The sequence below is a fragment of the Sparus aurata genome, chromosome 9 (genome assembly GCF_900880675.1).
Source record: "Sparus aurata chromosome 9, fSpaAur1.1, whole genome shotgun sequence".
Taxonomy (NCBI): Eukaryota; Metazoa; Chordata; class Actinopteri; order Spariformes; family Sparidae; genus Sparus; species Sparus aurata.
Window position 1 is genome coordinate 24173764 of NC_044195.1, and position 20957 is coordinate 24194720.

At 41.5% G+C, this 20957-nt stretch overlaps 1 protein-coding gene across 1 annotated transcript in view; it reads right to left on the reverse strand.

Moving 5' to 3' along the window:
* The window catches only part of epha6 (eph receptor A6), a 191267-nt gene that overhangs the window by 68380 nt on the left and 101930 nt on the right, over positions 1-20957 (reverse strand). Inside the window, exons 4-5 of the mRNA XM_030428095.1 lie at positions 16903-17058; positions 12597-12932 (exon numbers count right to left, since the gene is read on the reverse strand). Of these exons, the coding sequence (XP_030283955.1) occupies positions 12597-12932; positions 16903-17058 (492 nt within the window). The remainder of the gene's footprint in view (positions 1-12596; positions 12933-16902; positions 17059-20957) is intronic.

The following is a 20957-nucleotide window of genomic DNA, read 5'->3' on the forward strand; positions in this document are numbered from 1 at the left end:
GTTTATTATAAGTAAGCATTAGCAGACATTGACATAATAAGCAGACATAATAACAATTAAAACTAACTAAACAACTAAATCAGAATTGGTGCAATAGGAAAGTAAGTATTTTCTCTATAATGAGCGTTTGTCAATTGAGCAAAGATGAAGTGTCTGGTCAATGCAGTTAGGAGTGCGGGACCTTCCACTGTGCAGCGGGAGCAGGCAGGTTCAGAATGCGAAGGTGATGCAAACTAGAGCAGATGTCATTTCTCCATCATTTCCCAAAGGATCATCAAGAACACGACACAAATTAACAAGTTTTTTAGCTGCTGAGAAACTAGAGTGATGATAGCTTCACACGTAATTATCGAATCGGCTGTTTTTTGTTCCGGAATGACAATTCTTCACAACACTGGACCGGAGCTGAAATTTAATATGAATTAATTGAGGTAATATCGCTTGAATTTATATTAATGATCAAATACATGTGGATGCTTCAGAGTGAGGTTGAACCTGAAGCGAGTGGGAGGTGTGCAGCCGCTTGTCGATGTTGCCTTTGAGCAGCAACAGTGCAGAGGTGTAATCTCTCATGCTGTACAAGAAGAGCATACGGTACCAGATTTCTAATCATTGTTCATCACATTCTCTAAAATCCTCCATGTTATAACAGAAAATTTAGTTCCATGTTTACATGTTTCGGCACAAACTCTTGATGCTGCAAAGTGCACTTATTTTCTATCAGGTAACACTTTCATGGAGTATCGCCAGTTTTTAATCCTGCACTTGACTTCACTGATCACTTTAAGTTCTGCCTTACAGACCACGTGTGGAGCTGAGATTAACACATACAACGCAACACAACAAGACTCCCTAAAAAATTTAATGTGATCAAACGTGATGTGTTGCAGAGATATCTCTTTAAGTTAGCATGTTAACCTGTTTGTCCTTATCCAGTTTGTACCTCAGGAGGTGACAGCCTGCCAGTGAACTACACCAGTGCTCTTCTGGTAGCTACTCAGAGCTACTGGATAAGTCAGAGTCAGCTAATATGGCCACTAGCTGCTGTTAACTGTAGCAGCCGTTATCAAGTAGGTCCAGTTAGCCGTATAGCGGGCAGTTACTCTGGTGATACGTTGACCCTTGTTTGTCGGGGTAAGAATCTGACAGGTGGCCAATTTTTACATATTGCACCTTTAAATGGAACATGTCCCCAAGCAAGACAAGAACAAAACCGGAACATTACATAAAAAAAAAAACCAAACACACATCTTTCAACCCAGTTCCCAGGGAAAAAGGTTAATTAATGTTTCTGCAAACCACTGTTTACATTTGTACATGACATTGCCTAAGTACAAAATGGACATTTGTACAAAATGACATGTTTTTGACCTGACTGTCAGGAGGGGGAGAGGATGATGGCAGGGATACAGGTAAGAGGGCTGCCAAACTGATGACTGTAGTTTGAAAATGCTTCTCACCATTTGTAAGCCGGGAGATCTTAGGACAATTTCCAGCTGTGTTGATGGTAACAGAAATCTGATATTTCTAATGAGAAATCGGAACATCTCAAGCCGTGTTTGGTGCGACCTAAACAGTTATTCTGAGCCAAAACATGATCATTTTCAAATGTTTACCAAGTCATTTTTTTGCCTAAATCTGTCCAGATCACATCAGTGATTTAACTTCATAAAATGTGAGGTTCCATCATAAAGAAATGTAAAGTTTGAACATATCTGTGGTTTGAAGAAACGTCAATCGCCTCACTCACTTTCTTCACACTTTACTGCACTAAATAATCAAACTGGGTTGACATGATGACAAGATGATGAAAAAAAGATGAATAAGATAGCGAGAAATATATGAAATATTGCAGCACTCCTTTCACAAGACAAAAAAGATCAGACGGGGGGGGGAGATAAAACCACACATCTGATCAACATGACGTTTTATAGATAAGATTATAGAGGAAACATATCCTTGAAAGGCGCGAGGGAAGAAAAGCCAAACATTATGACTAAAATGAGATAAAGCCTTTAAACGTCGGTAAATCAATGCCACGCAGCTGCCTTAATGCAGGAAAATATAATGCCGTGTAGTGTCGGTGCTTATTATGATGAACACGCTCAATTCAGATACGCACATACACATCGCCTTAATGTAAAAGTACGGGAGGGAGAGAAAGATGAGGGAGAGACGGGGGAAAGAGAGGAGAAGGAAAGATAAAGGCACATCAGCAGGATAAACACTCTGATAAATCACTGAGAGGCAGAAAGCTGTCCAATAAATTTATCCCACCCTTTTGTTTCCCGCCTGTATCTCCCTCCACAGGTGGCACAGAAACAGTGCGAGTGTGTGTGAGTGTATGTGAGTGATGATGAAGATGACCCTGATACTGAATAGTTCCATTGATGTATATGGCAACACACACACGCGCGACACCCGATGCAAACTACCGCCTTGACACACACCTTCGAGTGCACACACGGCACCGGGTAATTGGGGCCCCCTGGGGGCGATCTCTGGGCTCGGGTACCAAGGGCGCACATTCCTTACAGAGAGGCGGATAAATCAAGTGTTAATAAGCCAGCGATGGAGGATGGAGGATCTATTTACGAGTGCTCTCTCCACAAGGCCGTGCCACCAGCCCAGCTGTGGTCTCACACACACACACACACACACACACACACACACACACACACACACACACATATATATACATACGTACTTAATCTTTATCAGACAGAAGACCCCCAAGATACACATGCCCATAAAACTGTATGTCAAGGGAGGAAAAAAACTTCTCCTAATGTGATATATTCAGCATTTTTCATCAGCCGCTCCTTTTTCCTATTAACCCATAATGGAGTAAGGGCCGCAGCTAAATCTAACCCGCTGACATAAACACACACACACTCGCACACACCGAGTAGATTCCAGGCATATCCACAATGGTAGCCGGAGCTCGGCACAGCAGCGCGTTGGAGAACGGTATTGATTCATCCGCAGAAAGTCACCTTCCCTCCCTCTCGCTCCATCCCGGCCGGTGCCTCGGGCCCCCGGTCATTCCACTCAGCCAATTTGTATGGCTGTTGTTATTATTAGTGTTTCTCCGGCATGATGCTTTGGTCTCGGGGCACGGACACACCGCTTGGTGATGCCGCGCCTAATAAACATCATTGTGATTTTCCCAGGCTAGTAATTAAGTGTGGGGCTAATTTGTCATAGTTAGTTAGAGCGTGGCGCGATGCCGGGAGAGGGCTGCCTGGGAGGGGTACGGTGGCTGAGAAAGGCCAGAAGTTTAACACACACTATTCATTTATAGCCGCTGCTGCATAATCATGCTGGTGCTGGCCCCCGGCGCGGCAGAGGGCCATCGCAGATCAAGGTGGGCCAGAGGTTCTCCTGTACACAATGTGACTTGGACAATTTCGCATACTTGATTTTATCAAGGTTTGACATATATTGGTGTGTGACAGTCAGTGACAATAACCATTTATTTCAAAATAAGATTCTATGGCATGACTTTTAGATTTCATTATTTGTCTGTTTTAAAAAATGTGCCCATCTGTTGAACTATATAAAGGTCAACTTTTTAAAAACAAATCCATAAAAACTAATCTATCTGAACATATTCCATCTTGAGAGAATAAATGTTCAAACTACGAATGTGTTGTTTCTTTAGGCAAAATTTTCATTTCGATCTTGTGACAGCGCTTCGCTTGTGATCTGGTTAGGTTTAGGCACAAAAAACACTTGGTGAGGGTTGTGAAAAGATCATTTTTTTTAATATTAGCAAACCCATATTCATTAAAGAATGCAGGAGATCAGTCAAGGCTCAATAAATCACATGAATTCATTTTAAGATGTTTTTAAATATACTTTTGACCGGACAAGTTTTTGACTCATATGTGTTTAATAATCTTTGTGAAAACTTTGTTGTATTTCATGGTACAGTATGTCACAGTGATCAGTGTTGCCATGACACTAAATAACATGTCCATAATACTGCAGACGATACTGATAAATACAATATGAGCCACACAGTGTGGATAAGGTTTGTTGTAATGGGACACATGCCTGCGCCTTTTGCACCGACATCTTCAGGTTTATCACCGAATCATCACTTTCATTAATCCCTCATTACCTCACGCTGATCTGCACACCATTAACTCCAAAACTCTGTGTGTGCAAGGTGTGGCAAGCTCGCATTGCCGGGTAAGCACATTCTCAAATCAATTTAGATTTTGTCGAAGTCTTTTTTGTCGGCATATCCGCGTGGTTTGCACCGTTAGCGGGTCTACAGTAGACGACGGACGAAGATGACAAGGGCACTGATGGTTAAAGCCAAGGCAAAGCAGTACGGCAGTTATGTACAGGCTTGATCGTGTGCTTTCATTCAGTTGTATTACAATAATCACATTAACCCTGAAGTTATGAGCTCGCTCTCAGACAAACTCCGGTTTTGTTGATGCATCTCAGGCTGCACAGTTTCCACATCCCCCCTCCAGGTGAGTGAAACACATGAAACTGATCTGGACACTTGCAGTCAATGCCAAGTCAATGAGCAGCACTCCTCCCACGTTGTTCCGTATCATCATGCAGATCTGAGATTGTTAGTTTTAACCCACCGGCTTTTCATCTACAAAAGACTGTCTGATTAGAGTCTCTCAAGTTTGCTGCGAGAATGTTTCTGATGTGTCGCCCGCAACCGAGGAGCCGATCTGTCTCTGATTGCTTTCAGTGACATACACAATTACCCAGCTGCTTCCTGTGATTAAAGCAACTCTCCTGTTTCTAGGCCATTTCCTCTCCTCCTCCTCCTCCTCCTCCTCTTTATCCTCTTCCTTCTCCTCCTTTTTTCCCCTTTCTGTACTCATCCACCTGTCCACCCCCTCTCACCGCTTATTTCCGAGATTGCATTATGAAATCGGGCGATCATTTCTGAAACTGCCCTGTCCGTATGCTGTAAGCGCAACATTGCTTTCATCCTAATGCATGTTTGGTTTCATTTGCAGAAGTACACATGTATAGCAAACACACACACACAAACACACACACACACACACTGAATGAACAAAAGGGAGCTAACTTGAACTTTTCAGTCAACTTAAAGAGGCTCCGTCAAACTGGAAGCCGGTTGATACTTTAAGGTTAGCTGCCCTTACTCTCCGTTGGCGGAGAGGTGCATAAAATCACATCCTTTGGACCGTTGTGGAAAATCCGACTCGAGTCCTTCCTAAAGAAATCCACAGCTCAGCAGCGTTAAACAACTACAATGATACCTCCACAGGCTTTTACAGGAAATCAAGAGGGATGGGAGAGGTCTCATTTTTCACCTCTGCTACAATCTGCTCACATATGGTAAATAAAAAAGTGATGAATGGATTTCAAACTTTTTGTTTTTAATGTGCTCCAAGATCATCTCCAAATAAGGTAAACTGTCAGCCTACCAACTACACGAAACCAGAATATGTAGGATGCAGAAACCAATGAGCCTATATTTCCTACTGTTGAGGGAACTCAAAGACCAAAAGTTGTTTAGAGACCAAAAATGTAGTACAGATTTGCTGTATTGTGACAGTTACATTCAATCTATCATCAGTCTTAAAAATCAAAACCTTTTTTAAAGTTGAACTCTTAACTGTAGCTGCAAAGCTAAGAGCATTAGCATGCACCTCTGTCTAAAGTACATCTTTAGCAACTCATGTGTAAGAGGTTGAAATAAAGTTGTTTTTTTTTTTTAAATCGATTTGGGATGTTGGGGCTTTGGGAGATTTCACCAAGACATCCTCAGTTATGTTTATCTTTGAAGGTCCAGAAATGTTTTGTGGACTACAAAACTTCACCTGACTTTGCATCAACAAGAGGGTGAGTAAATAATGACCTAATTTTAATTTTTAGGTGAATTCATCCTTTATGCCTGGTCTCCAAGGTATATGTATTAGTAGTCACAGTTCTAGTTCATGTAACTTTCATTTAGAAAAAAGGATTCTAGGTATTTTTTTTGATGCAATGCATGCTTTTTGGTGTTATAATAAACTAGAAGTATTTCTTCTTCTTCTTAACAAAGACAATCAGCGATCAGAAAACGAGACCCCTCACGGTAGAATGAGATGTAAGGTACATTTGAAACAATATTCATTCTGTTTCTTTCAAAGAGGTGTTGATGAATCTGTGCGGCGGTGCTGTCATGACCTGCATCACGCTGAAGTATGGTTCTACTTTTCAAGCAATGCAGGGAGAAGGACCCACAAGGCAAAGGTGACAGAAAGAGTCTGGAGTCTGTGTACTTCTTTCGGTATGAGTACATTCTTATTGAATATCAATAGTTGAAGTTAATAACTTGCTGTGGTTGGGACGGTCACTTGAATCAAACATCCCATCGAGGCGAACGATTTCAGGTTTTTTTTAGTTTTTACAGTGTTCACACACAAGTGCCCAGCTGCCTGTGTGTCTGCGTCTCTTCCCCACGCTCTCTCTTTATCCTCTGCCCACATTTCTTGTCGGCTAATTTACCCTCTTTTTCATCCTGTCACCCACTTCTGTGCTCTCTCGATCCCCTTCTCACTCAATCATCTTCTCGTACTGCGCTTCTCATTTTCTCTGTTCTCTCACCCTCTTCTTTTCCTCCGTCACTTCATTCGTCTCTGTCCGGCTCTTCTCTCTGCTCTCCACATTCACAGCACTTCTCTCTCTCTCTCTCTCTCTCTCTCTCTCTCTCTCTCTCTCTCTCTCTCTCTCTCTCTCTCTCTCTCTCTCTCTCTCTCTCTCTCTCTCTCTCTCTCTCTCTCTCTCTCTCTCTCTCTCTCTCTCTCTCTCTCTCTCTCTCTCTCTGTCTGTCTGTCTATTAACCTCTCAGGCTTACTCCCTCATTTCACTTCTCTTCTGTTCACTTAACCTTCCACATCCTCATCCAGCTGCTACTTGTCCTCCAGCTGCCTCCGGCTCTTTTCTCTCCTTTCTGACCCAGTCACCTACTTTGGGGGTGGCACCCAAGTCTCCCTTGAGCAAGGCAGCACTTGGGCAATTACGCCTTTTGTGAGATGTTTGGGAGAAGAGTGAATATGCGGTAGATTAGGTTCAGCTTGTGGGAGGATGTGATTTCAGAAATCCAGAAATCATCAGATCCCATTTCAGCAGACTGTTGATGGACTTCACAGTTTCTATTAAGACCCCTCTGGTGAATGTGAACCTTCCCGCCACTAAAGCTCACAGTTAACTTCTAAGTCTGCCAGATCACGCCAGCGCCACGTTCCTGGTGCCGACTCCGGCGACCGCAAACGCACACATAATTTCCCCTGACTCTTTCCTTCCCATTTCTCCAAATATGAGGGGATTTACTCCAGGCCAAGACACTCCCCTGCTGTTAATCCTTATTCTTCATAATTCTACACACACAGAGTCTCAGTCTGTGTGTGCATGTGTGTGTGTGTGTGTGCGTTCGGAAGATTGATGCTCGTGCATACATCAGATGAGCTTCACTGTATGAATCACAAAATATTGAAAAGGTTACGCCTGACAGGAAATTATCATAGGCCTTAGCTTTTCTACTCCACCCGTGCATGTGTACAGTGCTGTTCGTGTGTGTGTGTGTGTGTGTGTGTGTGTGTGTGTGCCTGTGTTCCCAAGCCAGCCCATCATAGGCACAACAAATCACATATTAACCTCACCGGCACAAAGCATTTACCAAAACGGCCATCTGCATTTTAATGACAAAGTCTAATCTATCTATGGCGAGCGTCCATTAATACAGGGGACTCAAAAAATTCCTCACAACACACAGAAAAATTCACATGGCTCTGTCGTTTCTGCTGATGGCGACGCTATGCTAATGGCGTACGAATTTCCTGTGCTTCCTCCCCAGACGGTCCAATCACCGAGAGAGGTTTACGTCGATGTGTCTCGGGATGCGTATGTGCAGTGGAGTTTGTATGTATGCATATCACTGCAGTCGCAGGAAAACCGATCACTGCGGTGTGCAAGTTTTGCTTTTCCTGAGAGGGGTTGCATGATTATCTGTGAGTTGAGTGAATATGCTGACCTCATGAACACTTTAATGTGTTTTTTAGAAAAGGTTTAATGACTTCATCCTGCATCCAGTGTCATCTCACAGCTGCTGGCGTGTGCAGGACTTTAACAGTGTTGTTAAAATCAGCAGTCATACTTGAGTAAAACTAAAGATATCAAAAGTCAACCGTACATATAGTATCTGAATAAAAGTCTTAAAGTATCCGATATTAAATGTTCTTAGGTATCAAAAGTATAAGTAAAAATATACATATACTTACATGTATGTTTACACTGTATACTACAGTATACTGAGTTGTCAGATTCAACATATTTCTGATCATCAGCATCTGTGTTGCTTTGGCTCTGCATTTGATCTGTAAAGTAACTAGTAACTGAAGTAACTGAATAAATATAGTGTAGTGAAAGTGTAGTATTTTCCTGGAAAATGTAGTGGAGTGAAAGTATGGAGCATTATAGAATTGAACTACATTATATGTACATTTACTCAATTGTATGTATATGTATATGTATATGTACAGTGTATTTACTTTTACTTGTACTTTTGATACTTAAGTACATTTAATATCAATCAGTGCAAGACTTTTTCCTCAAGTATATGGATGATTTAGTAATAGCTTTACTTTAACTCAAGTGTGAGTTTTGAGTTTTACAGCAACAGTTTTGTTTGAATAAATATTTTTTACATGAATTGCAGAGAATGATTAAGATGGAAAAAAACAAAGGTGCTTCCATTTACAGGTACACTGTGGACGTTTTAGCAGTTTGGGTGACAGACTGGGAAAGTTGTCTTTGTTATGAGCAGGTTTCACTGGACTGTTATGTCTACATTTGAGCAGCTGTGTGTCTGTTTTTACATCACATGTATTTGTCCAGTTTGATTCACTGGTCTGGTTCATTTCCCCCCCTAAAATGCTGGCGTTCATACCAGCGACTGTGCAGCAACAAGCCGGTTCCTCTGAATCGAAGGAGCTCAGACAGGGGAGGTGGCTGAATTCTTTCTCTAGCTGAAACAGTGCCGTAGGAAGGTGTCTAATTTAGGATTTGCGGTATAAGACTAAGCTCATCACTGCCCTTTCCATATGCCTATACAGTTCCACTGGTGTTGATAGTATTATAATACTTTAATCCATATAGTATTCTTGTAAAGCACAGCTTTGAGATTTTGTTGCAAGATTAACATTTTGGTTTCTCCCTTTCTTGTAACTTCTCCACACAGCAAACAATCTCTATCCATTGGCTAACTCAAGATCTGACCAAAGAGAGACGGTCAAAAATGATTTAACAGTGGCACTTCCTGAAAATTAACATAACAATAATAATAATAATAATAATAATAATCATAAAATATATGGGGAAAAAAGTGCAATATGGTAAATATATATAAATATATTAAAAGCTAGAAACAATGACTTTCAAGTGGAGTAATTGGTGCTGTTTGGGCAATCTGTATGCATGCATCATCCGCCTCCATCCACAACAGAAACAGCAGGTCTTATATGTTAATCTCCACCTCAGTCCCAAATCCTTTGAAATTAGTTCCTAGCTGAGGTGTGAAAGTAAGAAGTTAGACTGTACGGTGTGTAACATTCTTACACAAAGAAACAAGGTTGGAAATGTGAAGACTCAATACACTGTATCATTAAAAAAAAGCAGCAATAAGAATGAATTGGAGATGAAAGAATTTGTACCAACACAACAAAACATGAACAGGCACATGTAGTCGACAAAACTGTAACACATCATCTGGCCAAAAACAACAAGGACGGAATGTTTGACACGAGGGCAAGAACAATTCTGCATACGGGAAGCAGTTCTGTATGCAGAGGAAGTGTCGAGGATGTACAGGAACCGTAGCCCGAGGTGAGTCGAGCGTTCGGCTCGTCAGTGGTTCTTAATGATCTCAGCAACGAGCACTCTGGGGCAAAGCTGCACTTCTTCACAATAGAGGGAGATTGAGTCACTGAGTTCAGGGGTGCGATGGTTCCACATCCAGTTTGTTTTGTAACATACAAAAACTGAGAAGGTGAAGGGCTTCCCTTACAAAATGTCAAACATGCCTGTTCACCTGTTAAAATCACAATTTAAAGTGTAAACGGAGTATGTTCTCATGCAATTGGCTCTTTTCACATGTAAAATATTTTTTTTATGTGAAAGAAAGTAAATAATGTCACAGTGATTGGCTTTTCTCACGTATGAAGGATGGAAAATTTGCATTTTCACATGTTAATGTCATACAGTCACAAGTGATTGGCTTTGTGTGGATTAGAAATTCAACATGTGGAAACAGACCATGTGAAACGTTTTTTTATTTTTTTACATATGACTTCACATAATAAAATCAGATCTACCGTATCTTCACATGTGTGATAGTGTTGAACTGGTTCAAGAAGGATTTGTTTGGTCATTATTTGCTAACATTAACAACTACCTGCAGTGATTGTATGTGATTTTTATACTTCTACCTCACTGCATTTCAGAAAAAACATATTTAAAGCTTTAGTTGCTAATAACTTCTCTGATTAAGATTTCACATTCAAAACATATGAAGAGCTGAAAGAGCTTACTTTTGTACCATTCCCAAGAGGTATTGCTATTGGCAACTGGATTGTTTCTGTAATACCAACAACAGGGGACAAAGTGTGAGTTTATTGTTTCATTTAGTCGACGATGAGACTTGAAAGCAGATAGAAATGGTGCCAAGCTGCCAGCCTAACTACATCGCCAGTCAGCCTTCATTTTCCCGGAAGATTTTGTCACAGTCGGCAATCGGGATTGCAAAATGAAAGCGAGGTTTATCTGAACGCCGGTGGTGTCATTATTTTGGAGTTAAAGCATTTTCTTCATGATGACATGTTGAAACAAAAAGCATGTCTATTATTAATCATGGTATTTATACTTACACTAAAGAAAAGGATCTAAAACCACCACTAGCCATGTAAATTAACAACCAGGTATGTGATCGATAACCCTTGATCGAATGGCACCTGAATGACACTAACCAAACTCTGGTTTCTGTCAAGGTGATATTGGTGAAATACATCATCAGGCTGTTTATGGCTGGCTGATGGCCAGGAATTTCCTTCCCCCCTTGAGCATTTTAAAGAGCTGCAGCTGGGTGTATTAGTGATGAAATGGGTCTTGTGTACAGCTCGGGGACCTGCCATGACTATGTGCTAAACTGGGCATCCTAATGAAATAAAAAGGCTGCGTGTACCATTGAGTTACCTGTAAAGGCTTGAGCTGTCCCCAGTGACAGAGAATAATGCATTTAATGTGGTTTGGCTGTATGAGAAAATGTATTTCTCCCAGACTCCCACAGCAACACGGGGATGGAGGGGAAGAAGGGAGGAGAGAAGGAAGAAGAAAGAAAAATGTTTGGAAAGAGGAGAGAGAGAAAGAGAGAGAGAGAGAGAGAAGGACAAACAATGAATAGAAAAAAGAGAGGGAAGAGTCAGGGGACGTTAGGAGAGGGAGGAGGTAGAAAAACAGAAAGCACAGTGTTTGCAAATCACAAATTAAAAGCATAAACGCTCTTCGCATCAAACCACATCCCGGAGGAAATACTGGGCCTTTCAGCATAAAAAAAAAAACCTTATTCGGAACAGATAGGTAGGTAGAGAGAACCTCTCTCCTTGACTTAGAGCTGCAGTTAAGTTAAACAAAGAAGGCACCAGAGGAATATTAACGGTAATGTTATTCTGACACAAATACAGGCCCTGTCGTTCTCTGCTGCATCGCAGGGTACATACCACGACGACAGGAACGATCGTGTAGTTAGCAAAAAACGCAAACTATCCCTTTACAAAAGGACTATAAAGTGAAAGACAAGATGATTAGATTATGATTAAGAATTTTAGAGAATAATCACTGACTTGAAATAGGGGGTCCAAGGATTAAAGTGTGGAACATTTCACTGGAGTCATGCTGTCCCTTTATCTAGATCAAAAATTAATGGGATCTATTCTGGGCCAAACAATCATTCACCCCCTCACACAAACATTGCTCCACACTGCTGATAGTGGTTAAAAACTCCCCAGGGTACCTTTTAAAAATCTGCAATGGTTCCTTAACAGTTCTGTAATCTGTGCTACAGATCCAGGGAAACAATTAATTATCCTTCAGGGTTCATGAGTCATGAAATCAAACATGAAATGCTCTTGCCATATGGTAGCGCTGTTCCTGCCAAAAATAATGAGGTGCTCGCTGGCTCTTGGCCTAACTTCCATCAGTCTTCACTAAAAATCTGTTTAGCATTTCAGTTATTCTGCCGGCACATGGCGATGGAGAGGTGGCGATGTGTTTGTGTTCATCACTCAGCGGCGGCATTATGACGGACTGTACAGGACTGTCTGCATGAATCCAACAACATCCTTTCCCATATGTACAGATGTGGCATGCTGATACATATGCAATTAAGATGGTGGTGTGAAAGAGCTGGAAAAGATTATAAAAGGTAAAAGAACTTAGACTTACCTCACCTGACCTTAAAGTGCATAACAGGAAGGATCAATCTTATAAAGATTGCAGTGTTGCACTCTAAGTATCTGTAAACATCAAGTAAAATTCAAATAATACACACTCACCACCCTGATCGGTGCTGACGGTGATGATGGCCACCTGGCGAGGAAAGGAGCTCATGTCAGACACTCCGTTTAGGGACTCGATCTCAAAAGTGTAGTTGGCGTGCGCCGAGAACTCCATGACGGTGACGGTGGCGTTGGTCAGGCCCAGAGGTCGTGGCAGGAAACGGAGATCCTCCTCGCAGAGCTGGCAGTGGTTGGGCTCGGGGCCGCAGCGCTTGCACTGGACGTTGTAGGTGAGATCACGGCGGCCTCCGGTGTCGCTGGGTGGCAACCACTCCAGCATCAGACAGGTGTCGTTCAGGTTGAACATCGGGTTGCGGGGAGGAGATGGAGGGCCTGAAATGAATGAATATATAAATCATTTTGTAACTTTTAGCTTTCTTCATGAAGAGAAGATACATGTGTTACGTTTACAGACTTGGAATTTGACGCTTATCCATTTATCATTAACTCAGTGGTAATCAGCACAATCTTTAAATGGATTCTAAAGACAGCAGGGGTCGTCTTTTCCTACAGACCCGAAGTTAGACAAATTAGGAAATTGTTTTCTTTCACAATCTGCCTCTATTTATAGCTCTACACTGATATATCCTCACCTTTAAATGTTCTGCTTTTTCAATGCTTTAAAAGTGCAGACACAAAATTCTCAATTTAAAATTTAAATTCTGGCATCCCATCTTCCAGACCTACTTTTGTAGAACCTCCCTGCTCCCCAGTAGCACCAAGCCTACCTAAGTTTTCATCAATCACCACACTTTATCCATAAGGGCATCCAAGAAGGGCACTTTCCAAAGTCTGTTGATCTATAGTGAAAGAATTTATAACTGAGTCTTACACAGTTAATTGCAATTTGTTATGTCAAAGCACACTAAGCAATTCTTAAAACTCAGAAAGTTTTAAATAACAATATTAATTAGGTCATCATTCAGACTCAGAGAGAGTTATTTGATGTATTTCAATAACTGAATAAACAAGCCGTACTCAGAGGGGAATAAGATCCCCAGAGTGCTGTTTGAAGCTAAGAAGGTGGCTACTGAGAAGGGTCCAGCAAAGAAAAACAAAGAAAAACAGTATGAAATTGTTATGTCCTTTGAGGAAAGTTTGTTTACCCAGTTGATTTTGTCATGACAATGAATCAGTGAAGATTTTCTTCTCATCTCCTCAAAACTACATAGTGCACCCATACTTTTCCAGGTAGTGTTGTTCTTGGTGCCACAAAGAAAAACCAAATTGCTTTCCACAACAGAGTGACAACTTCGAGTTTATTCACTACTTTGGTCTATATTGGAGACGTGAATGCGGACGGTGTTGTTATTCCATAGAAATTCACACCCCGAAAAACTTTTAAATATCACACATTACCGCTGTTCCACATAACTTCACCATAACATATTCCTTGCTAGCACAGTTATTTCACCTCCCTTAAATTTCACTTTTGTGCTTTCTGGATGGTGTGTTTGTTGTGCTGTAGCAGGCAGCCAGCTGTCAACAGGGTGGAGTTAAAAGGCCTGAGGGATTTGAACACTCCCGTCCTGCCAAGCTCACTGTCTGCCTAGACAATGGGATGTTTCCCCTCTCCCTCACCATCCCTCCATCCCGCTCCCACCATTCCTTTGCTAAAAAAAAATCTCCACAGACACAGAAGCTCCTCCTCCTCCACCTCATCCTCCACTCCTGTCAGCGTATGTCCATTCTCTCCCTCTTTATCTCCTCCTGCCTCTATCGGCCATTATCTCACCTCCTCTATTCTCTCCATCGAGGAGAATCCACCCACCTCCCCTCCCGCGGAGCAACCCCACTGCCATCAATCAGCCTCTATTCTCCTCTAGGGGGAGATTGGTATCTGCGCCCTCCTCCTTTCTCTCTTCACTGTCTCCTCCATCCAGTCTTTACACCTTCCCTCTCCACCTTTATCTCTCCTCCTGTGACATCCCCTCTTTCTAGTCTTCCTCTAAGGCCTCAAGTCTTTAATCTCCACTTTTTCTTTTTTCTTTTTTACTTAGACATCAGGCAAATAGTTTATGCTCTGGCCTACGAGCTCCTGATTAAAATGCATTATGTGGGTAAACAGAGCTCACAGCTTGTTAGGATAGATGTGATAGTCTACACAGGCGCACAAGTGGAGCAAACGCATCGCCATTATTCAGTTAGGGGGGAGTGATGCTGCGTTTTTGTTACCCCACTTTATGTCTTATTAAAAGTGAACTGATCACCTCACAGTCCCTGCAGACAGGTGATTATATTTCAGCAGCCTATAACAGTGGTATTCGACTTCTTTCAGCGACCGACAAAAACAAGCAATTAAAAAAGTCACACATTTTTCTGACTTCCCGCCGAGTTGCTTCTGTCAAACCCGTCACCAATCGCTTGCCGCAGCATTCTGTGGCTGTTAATCACAATCTGTCGATCCACACAGGAGTGTGTTTCCAGATAACTGTTTATGAAGGTGAGAGACATGCCACTTAGCTGAACGGCGATGCGGGCTGAAAAATTTTACATAAGAAAAGTGTGGCTCTGTAAGAGTCTACAGAGGCTCCAAGATCCCAAATCTATTTTAAAAAGCCATCAGTTGCGGCCTCAAATACATATAACATTTCCATTTAATTCTGTTATACAAGTTCTAGTAGAGAATATCATTTATGTATTTCTAACATGATTTGATTATCGAGGCGGGTCATTTGCAAAGGAGCAGAATCCTGCTGAGTCTTATAAGTCTAACGTAGCTATTCAACATTGGCATTTGCATTACCGACTTTAATTTGTTGGGATGCAGTGGAGGGTAAACACACATGCATAAGCATAATTCTGCTTGTGTTCACATGCAACATAGGATTTACCGCCCCACTACGTCTCTCCCTCTGTGATTGTTGTCGTTCCTCTCCTTGTGTCATTTCCTGTCCTGATCCACCAAGTTATACTCTACAGTGTTCATTATACATTCTTGTTTTTTCAGAGCGCCTTCAGTCTAACTAATCCAGGATACTGCTGGTGGCTGCTTCGTGAATTTGTTTTAAATTGCAACTTTTTTTCTGTTGTGGGACGCCCGGTCGGCCTTGCCAATTAATAATGTTCCCGAGGTTGCTCCTGCATTTTAACGCATAACCAGGCACCCATGTAGTGTACCCCTCCTAGCTGAGCTGAGTTGTAACACCCACACAAACATTTATACACATTGCATGCTTGTACAGGGAGGAAACGTGACCTTTGAACGTGTTTTGAGAAGCCCCTTGAACAAGACATTAAAGGTGCAACATGTAAGACACCTGATTGATGAGTCAACTAGTGATGCTAATGGTTGGTGGCCAGCCCAGCCAAAAGTATAAGTATTGTAAAACTCAACAATCAAGTACATTTCTCCATTAATGCATCTTAAAAAAAGGTTGTGTTTTGAGGCTAGTGTCCTTTTTTTTCCACATCTTACTTCAGAGCAATCCTCACAATGCAATATACTGAGATATACTTTGTCCTGTTTATTGGTCTGGTATCCTTTTTCTTAATATCAAGAGGTTTATAGGAGCTTAAGGAGCTATAGATCTTGTGGTTGTCTTTTGTGGTTAACATATCGAAACCTTTTTTTTCTAGATTTCAGGAAATAGGTGAACGACAGAGAGGGGATGACGGGCAGCAAGAGGCCACAGGTTGGAATCGAACCACCACTGCTATTAACCTGTACATTAATGGATTAACTGCTCCAGTAGCTATCCAACCGTAAGAGACGACTATTCCACTGGAGAGACTGTAGATTTAAAAGTGTGGATTTCAATGAGCGGGCGTTGCATCACGCGAGTGTACATTTGGAGATGAAAACCTTGTATGAAGAGACTTCTGAAGATTTCCTCTGCAAACACTGCATCCTGCAGCCAACTGTAAACCCCACAGCCTCTCCACCGCGACTTGGCTCTGTCTTGCCATAAAAGACAAATACACTCTTCCGCCCTGTAGAGCTCTCAGTCGTGGCCCCCGTCTATCTCACTGACAGCTAAATGGCTTTTTAATTAAAGGAGAATTAGTCCGGTTAAACTGTAATTTAATGCAAATATGAAGTCGTAATGACAGTCGGTGAATCATCAATGAGGACGAGGCAGCTGAACAAAAGCCGTGTAATTCATCCAGAGGCTCTCTAATGTACAGTTTCGCACCAGATAAGTCCTCGAGACGAGACGGGGTTTAAAGTCGTGGCGGATTCTGAGAGACGGCTGAAGTAATCCGCCGGCTCCAGAGATAAAGCAATAACTCACCCACATTGGGTGAAGGCCGTGTACATCTATGTGGTTAATGAGTGAGCCTTGTTTGCTCCCATACTCACGTGTACAAGCCATGGTGGGAGGATCCTTCTCGGCCCTGAAGAAGCCCTTCTCACAGCGGCAGATAGCGGCTCCTTCTCCGTAGCTGAAGCTATGCGGAGGGCACTTTGAGCACTTGATGTTTCCAGCGTACGCCTTGTAGAAACCTGGGTGGCACGCTGGGGATGACAGAGAGACAGTGTGACAGGGTATGAGAAACCGGTGCACAGGTAAAAATATCACACTGAAAACACATACACATAATGTACACGAGGACGCAGGCGAAACATTCACCGCCGCCATAACGGCAATCAACAGGAGGCGCTCGGGTCGCCTGCCAACAATATTCATGAATTCAGCATCATCAGTTATGCTAACTATGTCTAGTGTTTATCAGAAATTCATATCTCAGAGCATTAACGACTTTTAACACGTTCATTAAAATCAGGTTTTCTTTCAAATATGGAAATAGATGCAGCAAGGTTCACTCAAATATAATGAGACCATCTGCTCTGCCGAGAACTTTTCCTCAAAGTATTCAGAAGTACGATTTAGAGCTTGACGGACACACAAAGACACACGCTGTATATTCATGACCTCACTCGTGAATGCGTTCTTTATGAAGGGGTTCATTCTTTTTTTTCCTCAAGTGGAATCGAAACACAATGCATCACACATTTTTCACGGTTAATCCTGAAGATACTGATAATGCCTAATTCACATTTATTGCTGAGGTGTATCTCTTAATGAATAATCAAAGCTGAGGGGTAATGTAATGAAGGGTTTTGCATTTATGTATTTATTGTAGTTTTCTAGACTGTTGGATCTTAACTGTGGTTCAATGGTTTATTCATAAAAGTACATTTTAAACTATTTAATAAGTTCACAGAGTTTCATTTGAAAAGAGAACATGAGTAGATTAAAAAAAAAATATATCTTTTTTTAATTTCTATTTTGGGTTTCCAGTCTTCAAATGCTTCAGTAGAAAAAATCATGGCGTCAGAGAATTCTGCTTCAAAAGAAACAACAGTGCTCAAAGAACTTGGACGAACACACGCAAAAATTAAATCAGCTTTTTTCTCAGAGGACATTTTAAATGTTGCGGTGGGAAAAATACTTGCTTAAATGATAGTTCAGTAGTTTTTCCTTCTATAACAACTCTGTGATAAAAGGCCTTTAAAACATTCAGGAACATTATGTAGAAATTGGCATCAGAGTTTCTGAATGTAACAAAAAAAACTGATTTTGTCATGTGTTGAAAACTTTTATGTTGAAGTAAACAAGTATGTGACGCTGCGGTCTTACCCTCTCACTGGCGTTACATAGTGTAGAAACAAGTGACATATCGCTGTTTACTGATGGCAATTATGTACTTATGTAAACTAGAGCAAAAACATTTTACTTAGTAATTGTCCGGGGATGCATCATGGGTCACGATCTCAATCACAACACATTGTAACAGCATCCATATGATTATAAACAGCCGTCCGATACATGTTTGGATTAACAAGAGACATCGGTGGAAAAACCTTGAGAAAAAACACACGGATGTCAACGTCATGATGTGTACCGTCACGCCTCTTTTTGGTTCTGCAGCGCGAGTCTCACCATTTACCCTATTACAGGACACTGTTGCTTTAATAGACAAACATCATGGCATCAGAGATATCCGAGAAATTGCAGAGAAAGAAACAACTATGCAAATATACCACTGTATAATGTGTGTCAGAAACACTTTATGGAGATGTAAATGGGGACATTTAGGTTAATATACTCACCAAACGCACAGTGTATTATTAACCTTCTTCACCAGAAGAGATTTTAAATGTCACTATAGGTTTAAATGATAAGATAAAAGATGGCTTAATAGCTGCCTTACTGGGACACTTCAACATAATGATTGTTAATGTTATTAGTACCACCTGTGCTTTTCCTGCTGTAACAAAGCCTTAAAAAAAGATACAACTGCAAGATTGTAATGCAAATAGGATCTGGCGAGATGTGTGACGCTGTGAACGAAATCTGCCCGCGGTCAAGACGAGATGCCTGATCAGTAACAGTGGAAACACCTGTGTACGAGTGCCATGTGCCAAATCTGCCCTGTATAAACAAGTAGCTCAATATAAAACACATTGAAATGGGAATGCAAATACTCTCTGCACCTGTAGAGACTGCATGAGACAAACAGACACGTATGCACACAAGGCATTATAAGGCTATATTCTTTTTAAACAAAGACTGGCTGGCCTATAAGGGGAAGAAAATACAGCTCTGACCAGTTTTTCATTCATTCATACTTTTGTTTCTCTCTACTTTTAAATAGAAGTTTTGTCTTTTATCATTTGATATTTCCACTGAATGTCACTTTGTTTAACCTGAGGCCAAATTACTAAACATACGTTTATCACGTCTTTTTCAAAGAAGACATTTTTAACAAAGCAAACGTGTGAAGATACTTGTCACTGCTGTGAGTTTCACACTGTGACAAGTCAAAGTGTCAGCTGTGAGAGGAATACATCAATTTACAAAGATTATCATCACATTTAAAGTGAGAGGAAATGTTCTATAATTTCAGAAAGAATATGTCTGACGCTGTAAATCTCTGCATTCTTTCCTAAGAGAGAGAGAGAGAGTTTTTTAAACACGTCGGTCTTGGTGCATGGAAAATGTTGCCAGAATGAGTCTGTTTTGTTCTAATCCAGCGCCGACTGCTGAACTTATTCCAGGAGCTGTGCGTATGAAAGCGTGTAATGAAGAGGCTTGCTGTCGGATTCAAATTCACACAAAAACACACATACTGCCATCAATTCCAAGTTCTGTGTATTAAAATTCACAGAATGAGGAGGAAACGTAGGCCAAGAATGCGTGCGTCGTGAATTTCGCACTGCCATAGCATGAAAATGTGTAACGTCTGCTTTGGCTGAGGGAGATAGAAGACGGGAGTGTCTCCTTCAGTGTGGGCGTGATTGATAAATTATGACTTGTTTAAAAAACTTCAAACAGACTCAGGCATGAACAGCTTCTTTAATATATATATATAGCTGTGAAGAACTCAACTAGCCCTGTAAATCGGCACACAACAGTCATTCGATTGAGATTCGTCTAATATTGTACAACAACGTTCTTAACCAATCAACCAATCGATCAATCCACGATGGAGTTGCTGAGCTGGTCAATGAATGCCATCGACAGAGTGTTCTCAACACGGCGTGCGGGTTCTGGTGAACCGACATGCCCGGACGGGACCTTCATGTCCGGCTACGTTATGGATGGTTGGGGAAAGTGGAGAGTCATCTGCCTTGCCGCACTGGATGTGGAGGATGTCGAGGACGTGTACATGTTCACGTTCATGACAATTGGAACGATCGCTTTGGGATTTGGAATCTTTATGCAATATCGGAAAATGAGAAAGATTGCTACTGAGCAGACCAGTGCGAGGGCGGACAACGCCACTACTCGGAGTGCTGTGGTCGAGATACGCTCTGACATCTCAGCAATTCGCGAGTTCGTGATACAGATGCGAGTTGATGTAGCCACCAATCGGGAGGACATGGCGAAGCTAACAGCGATGAAAGCTGCAGAGGAGACTGATGAATAACATAAAAATGCATTAAAGGGCTCTTACACCATCCCAACACCATCTCAACAAATAATAAATACACCGGACTTTTGCTCTCTGTCGATTGGACATTCTGACCTTGTGGCAAGCCTGGCTATAAGATGAGGCTATAAGATGAGACTGTTGTTCACTCATGATGGACTAATATGGACACATGTGCAGACACACATGTAATCTGTATGTACTGTCTAGAGCTTGAATTCAGCTCTGTATGCTACTGCTGTAATATGTTTTGTCAAAGGTCATAACAAAAGAAGTTGTTAGGTAAAAAAAAAAAAGAAAAAAGAAAATGTAAAATGCAAAAGACAAGAAAAGATCAGGATGAAGATTTTATCCTGTGGGTAATGGGGGCGGGACTTGATAAGCTTTGGCTTCTCCCGCTTTTCCCTTTCGGCCATGTGTAATTTATTATTTGAACAATGATGAAATGTGATGTTTATGAATTGACATGCCCGAAAT